Source organism: Parasteatoda tepidariorum, chromosome 3 (assembly GCF_043381705.1).
Source record: "Parasteatoda tepidariorum isolate YZ-2023 chromosome 3, CAS_Ptep_4.0, whole genome shotgun sequence".
Classification (NCBI taxonomy): Eukaryota; Metazoa; Arthropoda; class Arachnida; order Araneae; family Theridiidae; genus Parasteatoda; species Parasteatoda tepidariorum.
In genome coordinates, this window is record NC_092206.1 from 6439281 (window position 1) to 6456499 (window position 17219).

Sequence of the window (17219 nt, forward strand, 5' to 3'; positions counted from 1 at the left end):
TTCTGTCTTACATACAATTTTTTGGTTCTGTCTTAGATTATAGAACACTTTTAGTTGCTATTAAATAAGAAAATTAAAAAAAAAAAAAGATTACAGGAATAAAACTAAACAAACACATTTAGTGAAAAAATTCAAGTACATGGTAACAAAAAGATGTTAAATCTGTTTTATCAAAATTGAAGACTAATATTTTTGAAGTGAAATTTTTTCTAATAAATGTTAAATCAACTTTTTCACAAAAAGTAATTTTTAAAGCTGACAAAATTTTATAAATATAAATACATTAGTCAAGCCAAAAAAGAGAAACTTATAGTAGATATCAAATTATTGGATATAAATTAAACCATTAAAAAATATCTGCCAGAATTTATACTAATTTTGGGGGAAAAAAACCTTCAGTTTCCTTCTAACTCAAATTTATTCCGTTTCTGAGTGCCTTAATTAAATTTCCTGATTTTTCCAAACTGATAAAATTCTTACCTTTTTTTTTAAACATTATTTCGCCTGATTTACTTGTTTGGTGGTAACTCTGATAAACAGTATTTTAGTATATATCTTTTATTTTATTAACAAATTCTCCATTAGAATATTTTTTTTACTTTAGTTATTGTTTGAAACTTGATTATGATTTATGATTAAAGATATAAAACTATATGTTGTGTGCTTATTTCTATATAAATGTAATGATTAGTATTTTTCTTAAAAACAGTCTGAAACTGCATTTCAAAAAACTTATAAATAATCACCATTAAATTAATGGGTCAGTCACATTTAGTTTCTAATTAGTTTCATTAAAAAAAAATACAATGATAACAAATACAATGAGAAAATTGATAAAGATAAATTTTACAAACTTGACAAAGGCCAGAAGCATTGGCTATTATTTCACACAGACCAAATACACCCTCTTGCCTCAACATCTATGAAAAGAAAGAAAAAAAACAAAATTTTTTTTCCAATTGCATTTTAATGATTTACAAGGTTAGATCTTTAAAATAGTAAATACTAGCAGCTATTCAAGCTTACATGCGAAATTTTTGTGTTCTTATAAGAAACCCAAAACATGGGTTATGTCTGTCCATTAAAAATCAGGGCAAGTTAGGTCATCAAAATAGATCAGAAGCTTTATTGCAAGCATTGTTCAAGCCATTTTATAAAGTTATGCAGTTAATTAACTTACAAATGAGGGTGGTCTCCGCTGGACACTTACACCCCTGAAGGAAAATAATGAAGCAGAGTTTTAAATAATTTATAGACCATATGCCCGGTGGCAGAATTTTTTCAAGCTATCTGCAACAAAACTCTCTAGCACTAATATCTTTCTGTAATATACTTTTATAATAGCAAACATATATGCCACAGGGTTGCCACAGAAAAAAAAAACTGGTGCTCTTAGTAGCCTAAACCATGAAAATAGTTGCCTAAATAAGGACAAAAATGTTTAAATAATATGAGTAAAATTTTATTAAATGACTTGTCATATACCATGATCTATTTAGTCAAGTTGGTAGCAAATATAATTTTTATACAAACGTTTGTGTTCTAGAACTAAATTAGCATATTTGCAGAAAAGTAAATANCAAGCATTGTTCAAGCCATTTTATAAAGTTATGCAGTTAATTAACTTACAAATGAGGGTGGTCTCCGCTGGACACTTACACCCCTGAAGGAAAATAATGAAGCAGAGTTTTAAATAATTTATAGACCATATGCCCGGTGGCAGAATTTTTTCAAGCTATCTGCAACAAAACTCTCTAGCACTAATATCTTTCTGTAATATACTTTTATAATAGCAAACATATATGCCACAGGGTTGCCACAGAAAAAAAAAACTGGTGCTCTTAGTAGCCTAAACCATGAAAATAGTTGCCTAAATAAGGACAAAAATGTTTAAATAGTATGACTAAAATTTTATTAAATGACTTGTCATATACCATGATCCATTTAGTCAAGTTGGTAGCAAATATAATTTTTATACAAACGCTTGTGTTCTAGAACTAAATTAGCATATTTGCAGAAAAGTAAATACTTTTAATTACTAGAATTCATTAAAAAAACATACTTATACTAAGAAATTTTTGCTTTTATCAATAATTGATTTAGAAAATATATATATTATGAAAAGAAATTACTCGAATTTGAAATTCATGCATCGTAACATGGTATTGAAAATTGGGTATTTTAAAACCATGCAGAATTTTGTAACAATAACCGAGCGATCGAGAAACAAAATAGACTTACAATGGAATTTGTGCAAATTGAGCACATTCAAGAGTGATGAGTCAAATTTGTAATTCAAATTTTTTATTTTTTTAAGAAGAAAAAAATTCATTGCGTTCAAAAGCACTGGTGGGCCGCAGGTTGTCAATCCAATTTATGCTAAAAAACATTCTTAAGAGTACGGATAAATCCCCAAATAGTTTCTTTTTCTTGAATAATAGTTGCTTTTTCAGCCTTTTCACGCAAAAAAAAAGTTGTTATAGTCGCCTCAGGTTGAAAATAGTTGCCTGTGGCAACCCTGTACTAATTTAAAATAACAAAAGCACTGTGTTAACAAAAGAAAAAATTATAAATAATTCTTTTTAATTGAACATATAATTTTTTATTCTAATATTATGGGAGACATTCTCGCAATTTGTTGGGGGAAAAAACAGACTAATTATTACCTTCTTTTCATTTTGTAAATAATCATCACAATAAAAAAAATTAATAATTAAAAATCATGAAATCTGTAGTAGCAATTGCAAAAAAAAAAAAAAAAAAAAAAAAAAAAAAAAAAAAAAAATCAACAACAAAATTATGCAGCATTCTAAAGTTAGGGATTTTCTAACCATATCAAATAATAGTCTCTTTTTATTTAAGACATTCTGAAAGAAATAAAAAAAAGTTGACAATTTATAAAACTGAGAATATAAAAATTGCAATCTTACCAAATCATCAGACTTTAACTTGTATAATAATTCTACTAAATTTTTACAATCATTGCAAACTTTTTCTGCATCTGGCATTCCAAAATGAGGGAGTGGAACCTAATAAGAAAAATCAAGATGCATTAATGTGTAAAATTGTTAAATGAACAAAAATATTGAAAGGAAAGTATCAATTAATAACTTTTGGTTATGATTTAAAGAGAAACATAGTAATTTGTGTTAATTTTATAATTATTGGCATAAAAAGTTGCAATATAAGAAAAATAGTTGCTTTAGCTGCTTCAAATATGAAAAACTGTCTCAAAATACTTTTAAGACGTAGCCATAAGAGCTCAGGGGGTAGAGCGTTCGCCTTACAATGAGATGGACCCGGTTCGAATCCCAGGTATAGCTGGTCGATACGAATTCCTCATCTGGCTTGCAACGGCTACAGTGTCAACGTAAACTATCCTCAGTGGTAGACAGATCATGGGTTAGAGTCTTCTTGCCGTTAGGCCAACAGTGGGAGGTTTTTGTGGTTTTCCTCTCCATGTAATGCAAATGTGGGTTAGTTCCATCGAAAGGTCCTCCACATAGGCGAATTTCTCCCATTACTTGATCCAGGAGTTTCCTTGCCTTCTGGATTAGGTTCAAAATTACAAGGCTGCGGAGTTAAACATTGATAGTCGTAAGCCCAAAACTCGGGTCGGCTGTTCAACGATGGTTATAAAATAAAATGGGCAACCTGAAAAAGTGTTAAGGGACTGCTACAATATGTTAAATAAGGTCCAATAGACTGGAGAACTGCTGAAAATTTTAGTCCCCTTAAAGTTAATTTCACACTCTACGCATTTAGTCATATCTGTGAAGTTTTCAGGTAAATTGAACTTTTTCAACTAAATTTTGAATTTTTTTAAGTCAAATATAATTTCATGTAAAAAATAATTCATTATTTGATATAATGAAGGTTACGAAATTTTGAATTAAAAGTATAAAATTTTTCACAACATTTTAAACTACATAATTTTAAATGACAAAATGCACAATTTGAGAGAAATCAATTAAACAATTTTTAAATCAGAGAATTAAACAAAAGCTATATTTTTCAAATTATATTTCTATGTAACTATTTCGCCAATTTTAAATTTTGTCATTTAAAATTACCTAATTTAAAATTATAAAAAAGTTTGTTTATCTAACAATTCAAAATATTTTTCTTTTAAATAAAATATATCTCTAAATGAATAAAAATGACTCTTTTTCAATAAAATAATTTTTAAAAAAATATGAAAAATTATTTTTTACGTGAAATTTCCTTTGAATCAACTAAATTTGTAATTGTGTGCAAAATGTTTTCAATTTGCTTAAAAAATTTGCAAGATATAAAGAAATAAACACAAATAAAATAAATTTTAAAATGGAAGGACTTAAAATAGAAGTGACTCGAAAGCATTCTTTTGCATATAGAATCACAGATTCCAAATTGAAGCTACCTTCCATATTTTGATAGTTAAAAAAACAAATGCGTCAGGAAAAAATAGGTAGATATATATTCAACAAAAGAACATTTTTGTGCCTGGTTTGGTAAATTGATTAAGAGTAAGGAGTAAGTAATAATTAATTAGCAGATTTGAGGTCTCCTTTAAATTATTATGATCAGTACTTAGTTTGTGAAAAGCAGATTATTAGAACATAAGTTCTTCAAGGTAATATTGGGTACAACTTTTCTAAAACCATTTTTAATTATTTAATACTTAAAAATGTCTATTTTTATTTATTTTTAATTGTTAGATAATAATAAAATAAGTTTAATGACCATCATATTGCAGATGAAAAAAGAGTAACAGTGCAAAAAATTGAGAAAAGAAAAAGTCTATATTTGTAAATTTGTCATTTTGGACTATATTTTAGCGAAAATAGTTACGTACTCTCCAAAATAGTCATTTTAGTCACCAAAGGCAGCCTTATGACTAGCAAAAAAGAAATAAAACATTTAATAGCTGTTAGGTAAAAGGAAACAAAATCACAATTTCTTTAGGGAGAAATAAAAAGGACCACACTATTTTGGAATGAAAGAAGTTTAACTTAAAGAGATACCTTTTGGGAGCAACAGTTAGAGCAAAATATTCTACCACAATTCCTACAATGATGCTTTCTTCTAAAAGCTGTGAATTTAGAATCACAGATAGGACAGGTATTGACATCAGCATCGGGTAACCACCTAAAATCATTAATTAAAAGCATTTAATTTAATTTTTAGAATCATAGATAGAACATACAATAGCTTTAACATTATATTTGAAATGATTGAAAATATTTCAAATAAATTAAGAATCACCAGATAGGAGAAACATTGACTTCAGCCATCAGAAAACTTACTGAAACATTTAATCACTCCCTGTGGCAGAACTTTTTCAAGTTTTCTGCGTCATATCTTTCTGCATGATACTATGATACTTTTAAAAATAACAAATATACATGTTGCAGAAACGTCAACAGAAAATAATAAAAACGTCAACATAAAAATAAAAATTATTTTTCAAAAATATATAAAATATTTATTTCATTATATTATCATGGGTGATATTCTCGCATTTTGTAGGGGGGAAACACACTGATTATTTCCTTTTTCGTATTTTGTAAATTATCATCACATTAAAAAAAAAATTTTGAAATCCGTAGCAGTAATTAATGAAAAAAAAAAGATCGATGACGAAATGATGCAAATCACATGATAAAAAGGGTTGCTAAATGCGTGCTTTCATTTCGAGATTCGGTTGTTGTAATAAATAATATCATATAAGAAATACAGGATTTTAAAAACTATGTGGAAATTAATAATAATGACTGCATAAAAAATATTCGAACGAAAACTCCCGCAGAAAAGAAAACCAAATTTTTCACTTAATTATTCTTTATTTTTCATTATTATCAATCGAGAATAGAAAAATCGCAAGCTTTTTTTGCTACTTCAATGAGCGAGAAAGTCATCTTTTGAATATAATTCTGAAGAAAAGATTAAACTTTTGAAAATTTGTTACTTCCCAAAAGAAAAATCTTTCTGCAAGAACTCGACAACGTTGGACGACAATGTCGCCGTGACGCCACAATTCTGCCACTGGGTAATCACTTCATTGAAATTTAGAAACTAAGATAAGACAGATATCAACTTCATCATTTGTATACTTGTCAACAACATTGAAGAAATAAAATAATGGAGATTTTAATAGCGACATTTTTTAGGCTATAAAGTTTTGATACATCATGCATAATTATGTGAGTCAAAAAGAGAAATTCAAAATTGGAAATTATATAAGCACTTACATTTAGTTAAGTAAAAAATATGTATATAAATCTTAATCTAAAGAAGTTTTTCTTAAAACATTATTTACAATTACTTAAACTATTAACACTCAAAATACTGCAGTACTGACAATAGCACCATCTGTTGAGGCATAAGAGAAATATTTCTGACATCAGCAGATATTTTATAGCTAAAAAAAAATTTTTTTTTTAAAATTTCTTCAACAAATATGGAGAAATTTGTGAATGTACAGGTAAATAGGAGATAGTTATAAAGTACAAGAGTCTTCAATAAAAAACAGGTAACTTGGCAGATATGCATTTAACAACTTGAATGTCTTTAATTATTGTAAACATTTAATGTAAATTTAGAAACACAGATAAAACAGACACTAACTTCAACATCAAGTAACCATTTAGATATTTAATGTAGGTGCTTGAAACTATTGAAAACATTTTTACAAATTGAAAATCTCAGCTCGCACAGATATTAATTTCATCAGGCAACCACCTGAATGCATTAAATCACTGAAAATAATTCATATAAATTTAGAAACAGTGATAGGACATACATTGACTTCAATATCAGATAACCATCTGAAAATATTTACAGGTTGTGTAGCCAAATCTTTCAACAAAAAATAAGCAACTTTTAAGTACTTTTTAAGCACTCATAAAATATTCTTAAGCACTATTTACAATAACAAAATGCAAAATAATTTTTAAAGACTTTACATGATCATGATAAAATAGCTAGTTCCTGACACGGAATTCTTTTCTTGGTTATATTTGCCATTATAAAATGCTTGAGAGATTTTTCGGTTCAACATCAGAGGGTGGAAAATGAAGCCTAAAATTTAGAATATATCTTGCAAAATGCAGCAGAGTTGCACGTGAGGAGGAAATAATCTCCCCGAACCCAGCTCAGTACACTCACAAGTATTTCATCAAGCATGTAAAATGATTGGCGCTTCCATACGCTATGGACTGATGGTACACTGAAATAGATTGTTGAATGAATTGTGAACGTTGAATAGAACAATATGAAAAGCATGCTTTTGCATAATCGACATGGTAAATGGTGCTGGGGAGATTTCCGTATCGTGATCTGGGGCAGAATTATCGTCAAGTCTTGGAAACTTCCGGACAGTAGCCCGCGAGAAACTTAAAAAAATATCACAGAAAGGGACCAACTCAAAAGGTATACTCATAGCCACCCCCAAGCAAACACATCTTAATGTTTTCTTTCTTTTTTTTTAAATGTGCAAGTTTAAAATCTATTTGGCACCTTGGCGATTGTAGTTGGCGCGACAGATCACGATACGGAAATATCCCCAGCACAGAGCACTGCTGAGCAGAAAGGAAAGTATTTGTATTGGTGGAATATAATCGTTAATATTCAGAAACTATTATTGGAAACTTTGTGCCTACTTCTGAAAGTGTGCAAAAAAAGGGGGAGGGGAAATTTCAAACTTAAAGCTATTTATGGAGACTTATTTATTTATAGGGGGGGAAGATTCACGTATTGTGATCTGGCGAGCAAACTACAATCACCAAGATAACAAATGGATTTTAAACATACAAATTTAAAAAAAAAAAAAAAACATGTTGATGATTGCCCGGGCTGGTTACGCGTTATACCTGTCAAGTTGGTCCCTTTCTGAGTTTCTTTTTTAAGTTCCTCGAGGGCCGCTGCCTGGAAGTTGCCAAGACTTGGAGATTATTCTGCCAGAGATCATGATACGGATATCTCCCCCACATAAACGACATGGGAATATTTCCGTATCATGACCTGTCGCGCCAACTACAATTGCCAAGGTGCTAAGTAGATTTTAAACTTGCAAATTTAAAGAAAAAAAAAACATGTAGATGTTTGCACTGGGGTGGCTACAAGTTATACTTGAGTTGGTCCCTATCTGTGATGTTTTTTTTAGTTTCTCGCGGGCCACTGCCCCGAAGTTTCCATGACTTGGCAATTATTCTGCCACAGATCATGATACGGAAATATCCCCAATGACATTATGGCTCGAGTTGGCAAAACCTTGCAAGTCAGTGAGTGAGAGAGGAAAAGAGATAGTCTATTAGGATTTGTAAAGTGTGATTTTCTCCTTTTTATTTTCAGTCTGGTTATGATTCGGTAATCTTCAGTTAATAAATTATGCACTTATTACAATACCTATTACACAAATAATTAAGCATCACTGTCGTCAATATCTCAGCGACTGTTTTTACAAGTAATAACTATTTTTACGGGGTTTTCAGATATGTACCACAAAGCGTATTTAAAAAATATGTCAAAAAGATTTAAACAGGGAAATTTCCATTTAAACGAACTTAAAAATTATGGTGTAAAACAAAACATAAGTTGTTCACAATTTACCCTGGCTTTTGAAATGTCAAAGAAGAAGAAAGTGGGGATCCACCCCCTGTTACAATTGGTAAATTTAGAGCAACTCCATCGATAAATAAATTTTCAGTACCAAAAGGGTTCATACTTCTTTACATAAAAATTAGGTTCAATATAATTTAAACAAGCAACACATTTAACTTTCAAATTCGAAGTGCAAGAAATTAAATAACTTCATTCTTTTAAAACTGCAAAGACCAAAACAGATTGAGGAATTAATTATGTGCATTTCAGATTACTTAATTAGATAATACTTTTCTCGCATGCATTTTTTATTCAATCTAAATAAGAATTTAATTATGTATCACTTCGAGTATGTATCAACCTTGTAAAAGTAAACAAAACAAAATTTTATGGTCATGGGTAAAATATCCGTACAGCTGTTTTTGCCGACGTTGACAGCAGCGCCACTTATAATAAAACAAAATTGGTGATCAAAATGCGCTACAGGTGGCGTAGAGCTGGAATTCTTTACCTATGGCAACACTTTAGATGGTTTCACTGTTAGCGTGTGGAAAGTCATAGAAGAAAGATGTACGTTAGTTTCTGTCTTGATTTTCATATAGATTAAAATCTTTTAAGTCGGGAAATTATATGGAACTAGAAATTAAATTAAACATAGTTCTAAAAGAAATCATCATAAAAATTTTAAAAAAAATTTATTAATTAAAAAGAAAAAATATCAAGAAAAGGAAAAATATCGCAAAATATTCCTATAAAACTGAAAAGAGGAGGAGAGGGAAGGGAGAAGGGCCAAAAGCATAAAACCGCTCTTCTCCCAGGGCGTATTCGAGCATTGCGATCGCCTATTCATAACACTAATATCTAAATAAATAAAACTTTAAATTTTTTAAAAAGCTTAGAAATTTTCAAGATAATTTAGAGAATTAAATTCACATTTTTTTTCTCTTGGTTTTTTGTGAGAAGAAAATAATTGCGGATAATGTAGGTAGGTATTTTACTTACTTCCCACTAGTGGCGATCGCAACACTCAAATACGCCATCTGGGGAAAGACCGGTTTCATGCCTTTAGCCCTTCTCCCTACTCTCTCCTCCTCTTTTCAGTTGTATAGGAATGTACTACGATATTTTCCCTTTTCTAAATATTTTTCCTTTCTATTCAATAAAAATATTTTTTAAATTTCCATGATACTTTTCTTTAGAGCTATGTTTAATGCAGTTTTCAGTTCCATATAGTTTTCCAACTTAAAAGATTTTAATCTACATGAAAATCAAGAGAGAAACTAACGTACTTCCTTCCTCTATGACTTTCCACACTCTAATGAGGAAGGCGTGTGAAGTGTTGCCATAGGTAGAGCGTTCTGCTCGACGCCACCTGCAGCCCATTTCGATCACCAAGAGCTGTTCAAAAATTCCCGAGGATGATCCGAAGGCGAATTGCCAAACCATACCATAGATTGGAAAGGGTTGACGAAAATTTCTATTGGCGTTAAAGAAGAGTTCTCACCAAGCAGCTGTGCGCTTACGTTGTTATTATGTTTTCAGTATCACGCATCCATCATTCACCAAATTATATATGGGTGCGACATTTCAGAGTTTCAATTAAGTGCGTCTTTAATAGATTCTTTTGCATTAAATTAAATATAAAGCGTATTTTTTTGTTATAGCGCCGACCTAATTGTTTGTATCTGTTAACTAAATTGTATTTATTAGCGTTTTTTAAAAGGTCGTAATAAAACTAAGATAAAAATTTTTTTTATTATTTCCTCCATAAATATAATTTCATAATTTTCATTAAATGTACATATTTCGAGTAGTGAACTTCTTTTCCTACTCATCCACGAATTAAAATTTATTGTTTCACAATATCCTTTAATCCTTAATAATGAAATGATAATTACAATAAAGTTTGTTTACTTAAAAGATTAAAAAATTTTTATTTTTATTGTTTAGCTGTTGTTGTTAGCAGAGACTTTGTTTCCAATTCTATGTTCATTAATTAAACTTAATGGTTCTGCTTGATAACCATTTACAATTTTTAAAATTTTATTTAATTTTCAGTTATAATGGAATTCTTTAAATATTTTTTGACGTATACGTATAACTATAGAGATTATTTAGCAATAATGCGACAAACTGAAATTTATAAATGTGTAATATTTGTAAATGTTTAAGAGAATTTTTAGCAGCTACTTTGTACTAATTATTTTAGTTGAAATGTTCATTATACACAGTTTTGTAATAATAATCGTAAAATTCATTGCACAATTGAGTACTACATTTTAAAATGCAAGTGTAATTTAATAATTATTTCATTTTATAATCGTAAAACGGTAGATAAGTAACTTTCTCATAAAGTTTTACATGATACGAGAATATTATACGATTGCTTTATAATGAAAGAACAACAATTTAAGTTCTAAACTTTTCGTGGAAAGGAAAAAAAAATGAAATTTTTTCCTGTCATTGGTGTTAGCGATTAGAGAGTCTTTTATCGTATTAAGTCAGTATTGTTCCCTTTTAAATAAAAATGCATTTTGCTCCGGAAAAAAAAATTACTTGAATTTTGTCAATAGAAACTCCCTTAATTATTGCAGCAAGAACTTTAAAATTTCTAACCAAACTTTCCTTTATTATAATTTTGTGTAAATAATTATTATTAATAATATAAATGACTATTAAAAGGAATTAATTGAGAATGTCCAATTTTAATGAATTAATGGTTGTTGTTGTTAATTTACGTCACACTAGAGCTTCACAATGGGCTATTGGCGACTGTCTGGGAAACATCCCGGAGGATGATCCGAAGACATGCCATCACAATTTTGATCCTCTGCGGGGTGGACGGCACCCCCGCTTCGGTAGCCCGACGACCTGCGCGTGAAGTCGAGCACTTTACGGTAGCACAGTTTAACGAGGACCAATACCGCACACCCTCGGTCTCTACGCAGACTGATCCAAGTGGTCACCCACCCGCTTAATGAATTAACTGTTTACGCAAACAGATTAATACCTTTGTTCATAATTTACAAATGGAGAAAAAGTCTTTTACAGTTTAAAAACGAGGAAAAAAATAAAGTTGAGATTAAATTTACAAAGTAAGCACAACCCGAAGGAGGTTGAAGTAATGGCATTAAAATCTAAATTTCAAAAGAAAAAAAACGTTTTAGTGTACAGTGAGCAGAAAACAAAAAATCTAAAACTAACTTTTGATCTAATGATCAGATGTTTACGTTTTAGACTCCATGACTCAATCTTAATGGATCTCAAATATGCCACTTAATTATAGCAGACAATACATTTTAAATTGGGAAATCAGACACTAAAGCGCACTTAATAGTTTGAGAAACTTTTTTTTCCTGCGTATTCGCCTCTTTGATCCCCAGTATTTAGGGGTTGCACAGGAAGCAAGTGCTTCCTCTGTAAAATTCTAGGGGGGCCCCCAAATGACGGAAATTAAGGGCCCAATTTCTTATTTTTGCAACAAAAAAAAAATAAATAAATAAAAAATAATAATAAAAGAAGTAAGAAAAAAAATCACTCCAATAAAAACTCTCGAAAAAAAATGGGATGCTTAATTCGCGATCGCAAAACTCGAATACGCCATCTGGGGAGAGACCGGTTTCATGCCTTTAGCCCTTCTCCCTTCCCTCTCCTCCTCTTTTCAGTTGTATAGGAATGTACTACGATATTTTCCCTTTTCTTAATATTTTTCCTTTTTATTTAATAAGAATATTTTTTAAAATTTCCATAATACTTTTCTTTAGAACTATGTTTAATGTAGTTTACAGTTCCATATAGTTTTTCAAGTTAAAAGATTTCAATCTATATGGAAATCAAGAGAGAAACTAACGTACTTCCTTCCTCTATGACTTTCCACACGCTAATGGGGAAAGCATGTGAAGTGTTGCCATAGGAAAAGAGCTCTGCTCTACGCCACCTGCAGCCCATTTCGATCGCCAATAATGCCACGTTTGTAAAAGCATCGCAGTCGAAATATTCTGGTTTTTCTCGTTGGGTTGGCTATAAGCAACTCAAGCAATAAGCAACATCCAATCACAAATCCCATGCCTATGTTCATAAGCCAATCACATTATTTCTTGTTGCATATTGTTCCTTCCCCCCGATTATGATTAAATTCAAATACGATTACGCAGTCGTCTTTTAAGTTACATAGAGTTACTTGAATTGCAATGACATAAAATTAGTTATTATTTAACTTTTATTTTTCATGCATTAAATTTTTTTTCTTCTTGCGTTTAATTCTTATCTTTTCTTATTTTTTTTAAAAATCTTTTTTCTCTATTATGTGTGCTTAATTTAATTTTACTCTGTTTTTTATTGTTGAACTAAACACACAAGACTTTTAACTATTTATTAGTACAAAAAATATCTTTGTTTCAAGTTTGAAAATTATTTGGTATGATTTTTCTGGTGCAGTAACAATAATTTATGCTGAATTAGAATTTTGTGCTGTTTTGGCGCTAGTAAACAAATTGGTGTAAAAAAAGAGACTAATCTTGCAAAGAACCTTTCATATAACAACAAGTAATTTTTTAATTTAATTTAGTGAAATATTTAAATTTTGTTAACATATGTGCTAGTTACTCCCTCATGTTTTTGTTACTATAAAGCACGTAAAGAAGGGTCCAACATGATTACATAAGATCTCTGTATTCCTTTCTAAGGTTCTAATAGTTTTCACATAGTTCTTGTCTCTTTAAAATGTACTGATTATGGGCGAAAAATATCAAAAGTTTCTTTTGCTCAAGTTAGGGGGGCCCCTAAATCCTATTATGCTTCCCCTATTTTCAGAGGTTAATCGGGCCCTGACCCCTTAGTGTTAACTTTACTTTTTACGCATTTCACCATATCTCGGAAACTTTCCAGTGAGCTTTTAAGTGAATTGGAAATTTCTTGCTCTCAATGTTTTAATGTTAATTTAATTTAGGATTTCCTAATTTCCCTATCACTATTGTAAGATATTTACTTTTCACCTTACTTGTAAAATTAAAAAGTTTAGAATTCTTTACAAAATCACTAAGGCGAAGTGATTGTGTTTGATTTAAATCTTATTTAGAAAGTATTTTTCTATAAGTATTTCATTGAAAGTTTTATCTAACTTTTGTTTTTTATTTATCTATAGTTATTGAAAGTTAAGTTGATATTTTTTAAGTTGAAATGAATGTCGTCCCGCTTTGCATATTTCAAAAATTATTTCAAAAGAAATATAACTTAACATTAAACACTCAGGACTAACAATTATAAATCAAACATTCACTACATTTATTTATTAAAAAACACTCTTATGAACTGATAATAAATTGATCTAAGTCTTAAATGTGAGTTCTATAACATATAATTTATTTAAACATACATACATCTAACCTCTGTTGTCGCCAATGGCTGAATTTTAAAATATAGTTTTTCTTTTATAAATTTTCTGATATTTTCATATGAAGGATAGTATTAAGTTCGAGAATTAAAAATTTGTGTTTAAAAAAGTTGTTAAGAGTTATAATTATTACTAATATTTGACACTAGGAAGTTTTAAACTGAAGGTTGACAATTTTTTTAATTATGTTATTTTTTCAACTATGTTTTTAATTATTTTTAAACTAAGTTTTTAATTAATTATTTTTTTAATTAGTAAGGATAAAGACCTCAAGGTAATACCACAATTATCCACCATCACACGATGAAAGGGTAAAGGGCCACTCCGGCCTCAGGCACTCCGACCAACCGACAGGACTAGACTTGACTCCCGAACATAAGACCGTCGTAGCGGGTGAGTGGCGTGTCTTAAAACTGTTTCAGTTGAATCCCAGCCTGAAACGCTAACTTGTTTGAAATAGCTGTCCTCGTAACTATTTAATTTCAATTCCTGGTACTAGGGGATATTCTATTTTCACATTCGACTTTTGAAATTTCAATTGTAAACGGAATTTTTTTTATGACCTTAAATTAAAATTTTAAGGCTTGCAGCAAAAAAAAAATTTTTTTTTTTTTTAAAAGACAGAAAATTAAGCNATCAAACATTCACTACATTTATTTATTAAAAAACACTCTTATGAACTGATAATAAATTGATCTAAGTCTTAAATGTGAGTTCTATAACATATAATTTATTTAAACATACATACATCTAACCTCTGTTGTCGCCAATGGCTGAATTTTAAAATATAGTTTTTCTTTTATAAATTTTCTGATATTTTCATATGAAAAATAGTATTAAGTTCAAGAATTAAAAATTTGTGTTTAAAAAAGTTGTTAAAAGTTATAATTATTATTAATATTTGACACTAGGAAGTTTTAAATTGAAGGTTGAAATTTTTTTAAATTATGCTATTTTTTTAATTACGTTATTTTTAATTATGTTATTTTTTAATTATGTTATTTTTTAATTATGTTATTTTTTAACTATATTTTTAATTATTTTTTAACTAAGTTTTTAATTAACTATGTTTTTAATTAGTAAGGATAAAGACCTCAAGGTAATACCACAAGGATCCACCATCACAAGATAAAGGGGTAAAGGGCCACTCCGGCCTCAGGCACCCCGACCAACCGACAGGACTAGACTTGATTAGCGGACCGTCGTAGCGGGTGAGTGGCGTGTCTTAAAACTGTTTCAGTTGAATCCCAGCCTGAAACGCTAACTTATTTGAAATAGCTGTCCTTGTAACTATTTAATTTCAATTCCTGGTACTAGGGGACATTCTATTTTCACATTCGACTTTTGAAATTTCAATTGTAAGAGGAATTTTTTTCGTTCTTAAAAGATGTTAAGGCTTGCAGCAAAAAAAAAATAAATAATAATAATAATAAATTGTACTGCATTGATTTTTTTTAGAAAGTAGTGAATTATCATTTTTTCAATCTTATAACCTATGGCTATATATTACGTAAAACTTATTTTAATATCGAGTGAAATAGTTTAATATGCTGGGATAATCCCAAGAAACTGAATCGAAAATATAAAAGCTTCATTGATTTAAAAAATTATGGATGATAATAAAAATAGACATGCTTTGAACGTCCAATAATTAAAGTCACAAGTCATTCACGCCTGACAAGTCTTGAGAATGGGTGCTTATATTTGAACGCTCGAAACATGTCGACTTTTACTTCCCTCTTCATATTTTTTGAAAACAGTTGAGTTTTTATCAACAATTATACTGTTTTACATTTGGGTCTTGATCATTATTTTGATAAGGATTTTACGGTCGTTAAAGTAAACATACATATTTCGGAAATCTTACATTTTTCATAAATAAGTTAAAGCTGTTTCTTATGTAATTTTAATGCTGAATCGAATAAAAATCAATTGCAAATAAAAGCATTTATTGTTTGAAAGTTGCATGCATTTGTTTTTGAAATTTCAGCCTCTGAGATATGTTTTTATATTTAAACAAATGATTGTAGCAACTAACAATTAGTTTTATTCTGCTCGGTATTGCAAGTTACATAGGAAATGTTTTACTCGGCCTCTTTCAAAAGCATTATTTTAAATCGTTCTCTCTTAGACATTTTTCTCTCATAAAATTGTTCACGACTTTAAAACAAAAGCTCCTACCAGCTTGTGGTTAGTTTTATTCAATTGAGTATAAGAAATGCAGAAAAGTTGGTACGTAACTTTAAAATTTTATGTTTTTAAACGATTGTTGATTCTTAATTACATTGATTAAAATAACTATTTTTTTGAGAAATTCTAATTTAATTGACAGTAACGGAAGTCCTTTTCAGAACCAGCGTCAAAAATTTATTAAAAAACTATTAGTTTTCTGAAATCTGACAAAAAGTTAAAAAATATAAACTAGTCTTATTGCGTTTATGTTAAGATTTGCAAGGAAAAAGAAAGAAAATCTAATTATCAAACTTACAATTACCATAATGAAAGATGTGGGTTTAATATTGGGAAAATAAAATGCGTTAAAATTTCCTAATAAGATTGGAATTACACATATTCGAATTTCTGTAAAAGTTGTTAATGTAGTCCTTTCATGTTAATGGTAGTTCAGTGTATTTTATTTTGTGGCTGCGGTATCTGTCACACTTTTAGATACGAGAATTGAATAGAAAGGACAAAAGTGGAATGCCATTTATCATAAAAAGAAAATTAATTTCCTCCAGTTACCCTCGAGAATTGTAATCGTATCAATCAAAGCGGTTGTGGCCCTTTTCAAATCCAAGGATGAAGTGGGAAGTTCGGGGATTCTTGAAACAGTGAAGAACATAATTAGATGGGAAAAAAAATCTATGCCCCCCCCCCCCTCTGGATCCGCCACTGTAATAACCTAAGGTTGAAAACGAAACCTCTACCTCTACCGAAATATCTACCTCTCCATAGATGAAACACCTCAGGTTGATTCATATATATGAGGTATTCATTTGCACCCTTTTCAACCTAATGACGTATTTAAATAACCTCATTTATACCTTTGAAAAATACCCCATTTATACCTCAAAAATACCTCTATTTTTCCGTAAGGATTATGAATGTTAAAATTTAAACACAAATCGCAATAATTCTTCCTAGAGTAAAGTGCGTCATTTGCATGCACAGGGAATGGCACGCCATTCACATGAACTCATGCATGTACAGTCCGCAAAAAAAAAAGATATCACCCGGAATAACT

General features: G+C 29.8%; 1 protein-coding gene across 4 annotated transcripts in view; it reads right to left on the bottom strand.

The window, feature by feature from the left end:
• The window catches only part of LOC107453183 (uncharacterized), a 35177-nt gene extending 26140 nt beyond the window's left edge, over positions 1-9037 (bottom strand). For 2 of the 4 annotated variants that reach the window (XM_043046969.2, XM_043046968.2), the window contains exons 1-4: positions 8593-9010; positions 5007-5130; positions 2931-3029; positions 855-920 (exon numbers count right to left, since the gene is read on the bottom strand). In XM_043046969.2, the coding sequence (XP_042902903.1) occupies positions 855-920; positions 2931-3029; positions 5007-5130; positions 8593-8705 (402 nt within the window). In that variant the 5' untranslated portion in view covers positions 8706-9010. Of the gene's footprint in view, positions 1-854; positions 921-2930; positions 3030-5006; positions 5131-8592 lie in introns of all 4 variants that reach the window. The other 2 variants (XM_071178254.1, XM_043046965.2) reach the window with 2 other exon arrangements.
• Between the last annotated feature and the right edge of the window lie 8182 nt (positions 9038-17219).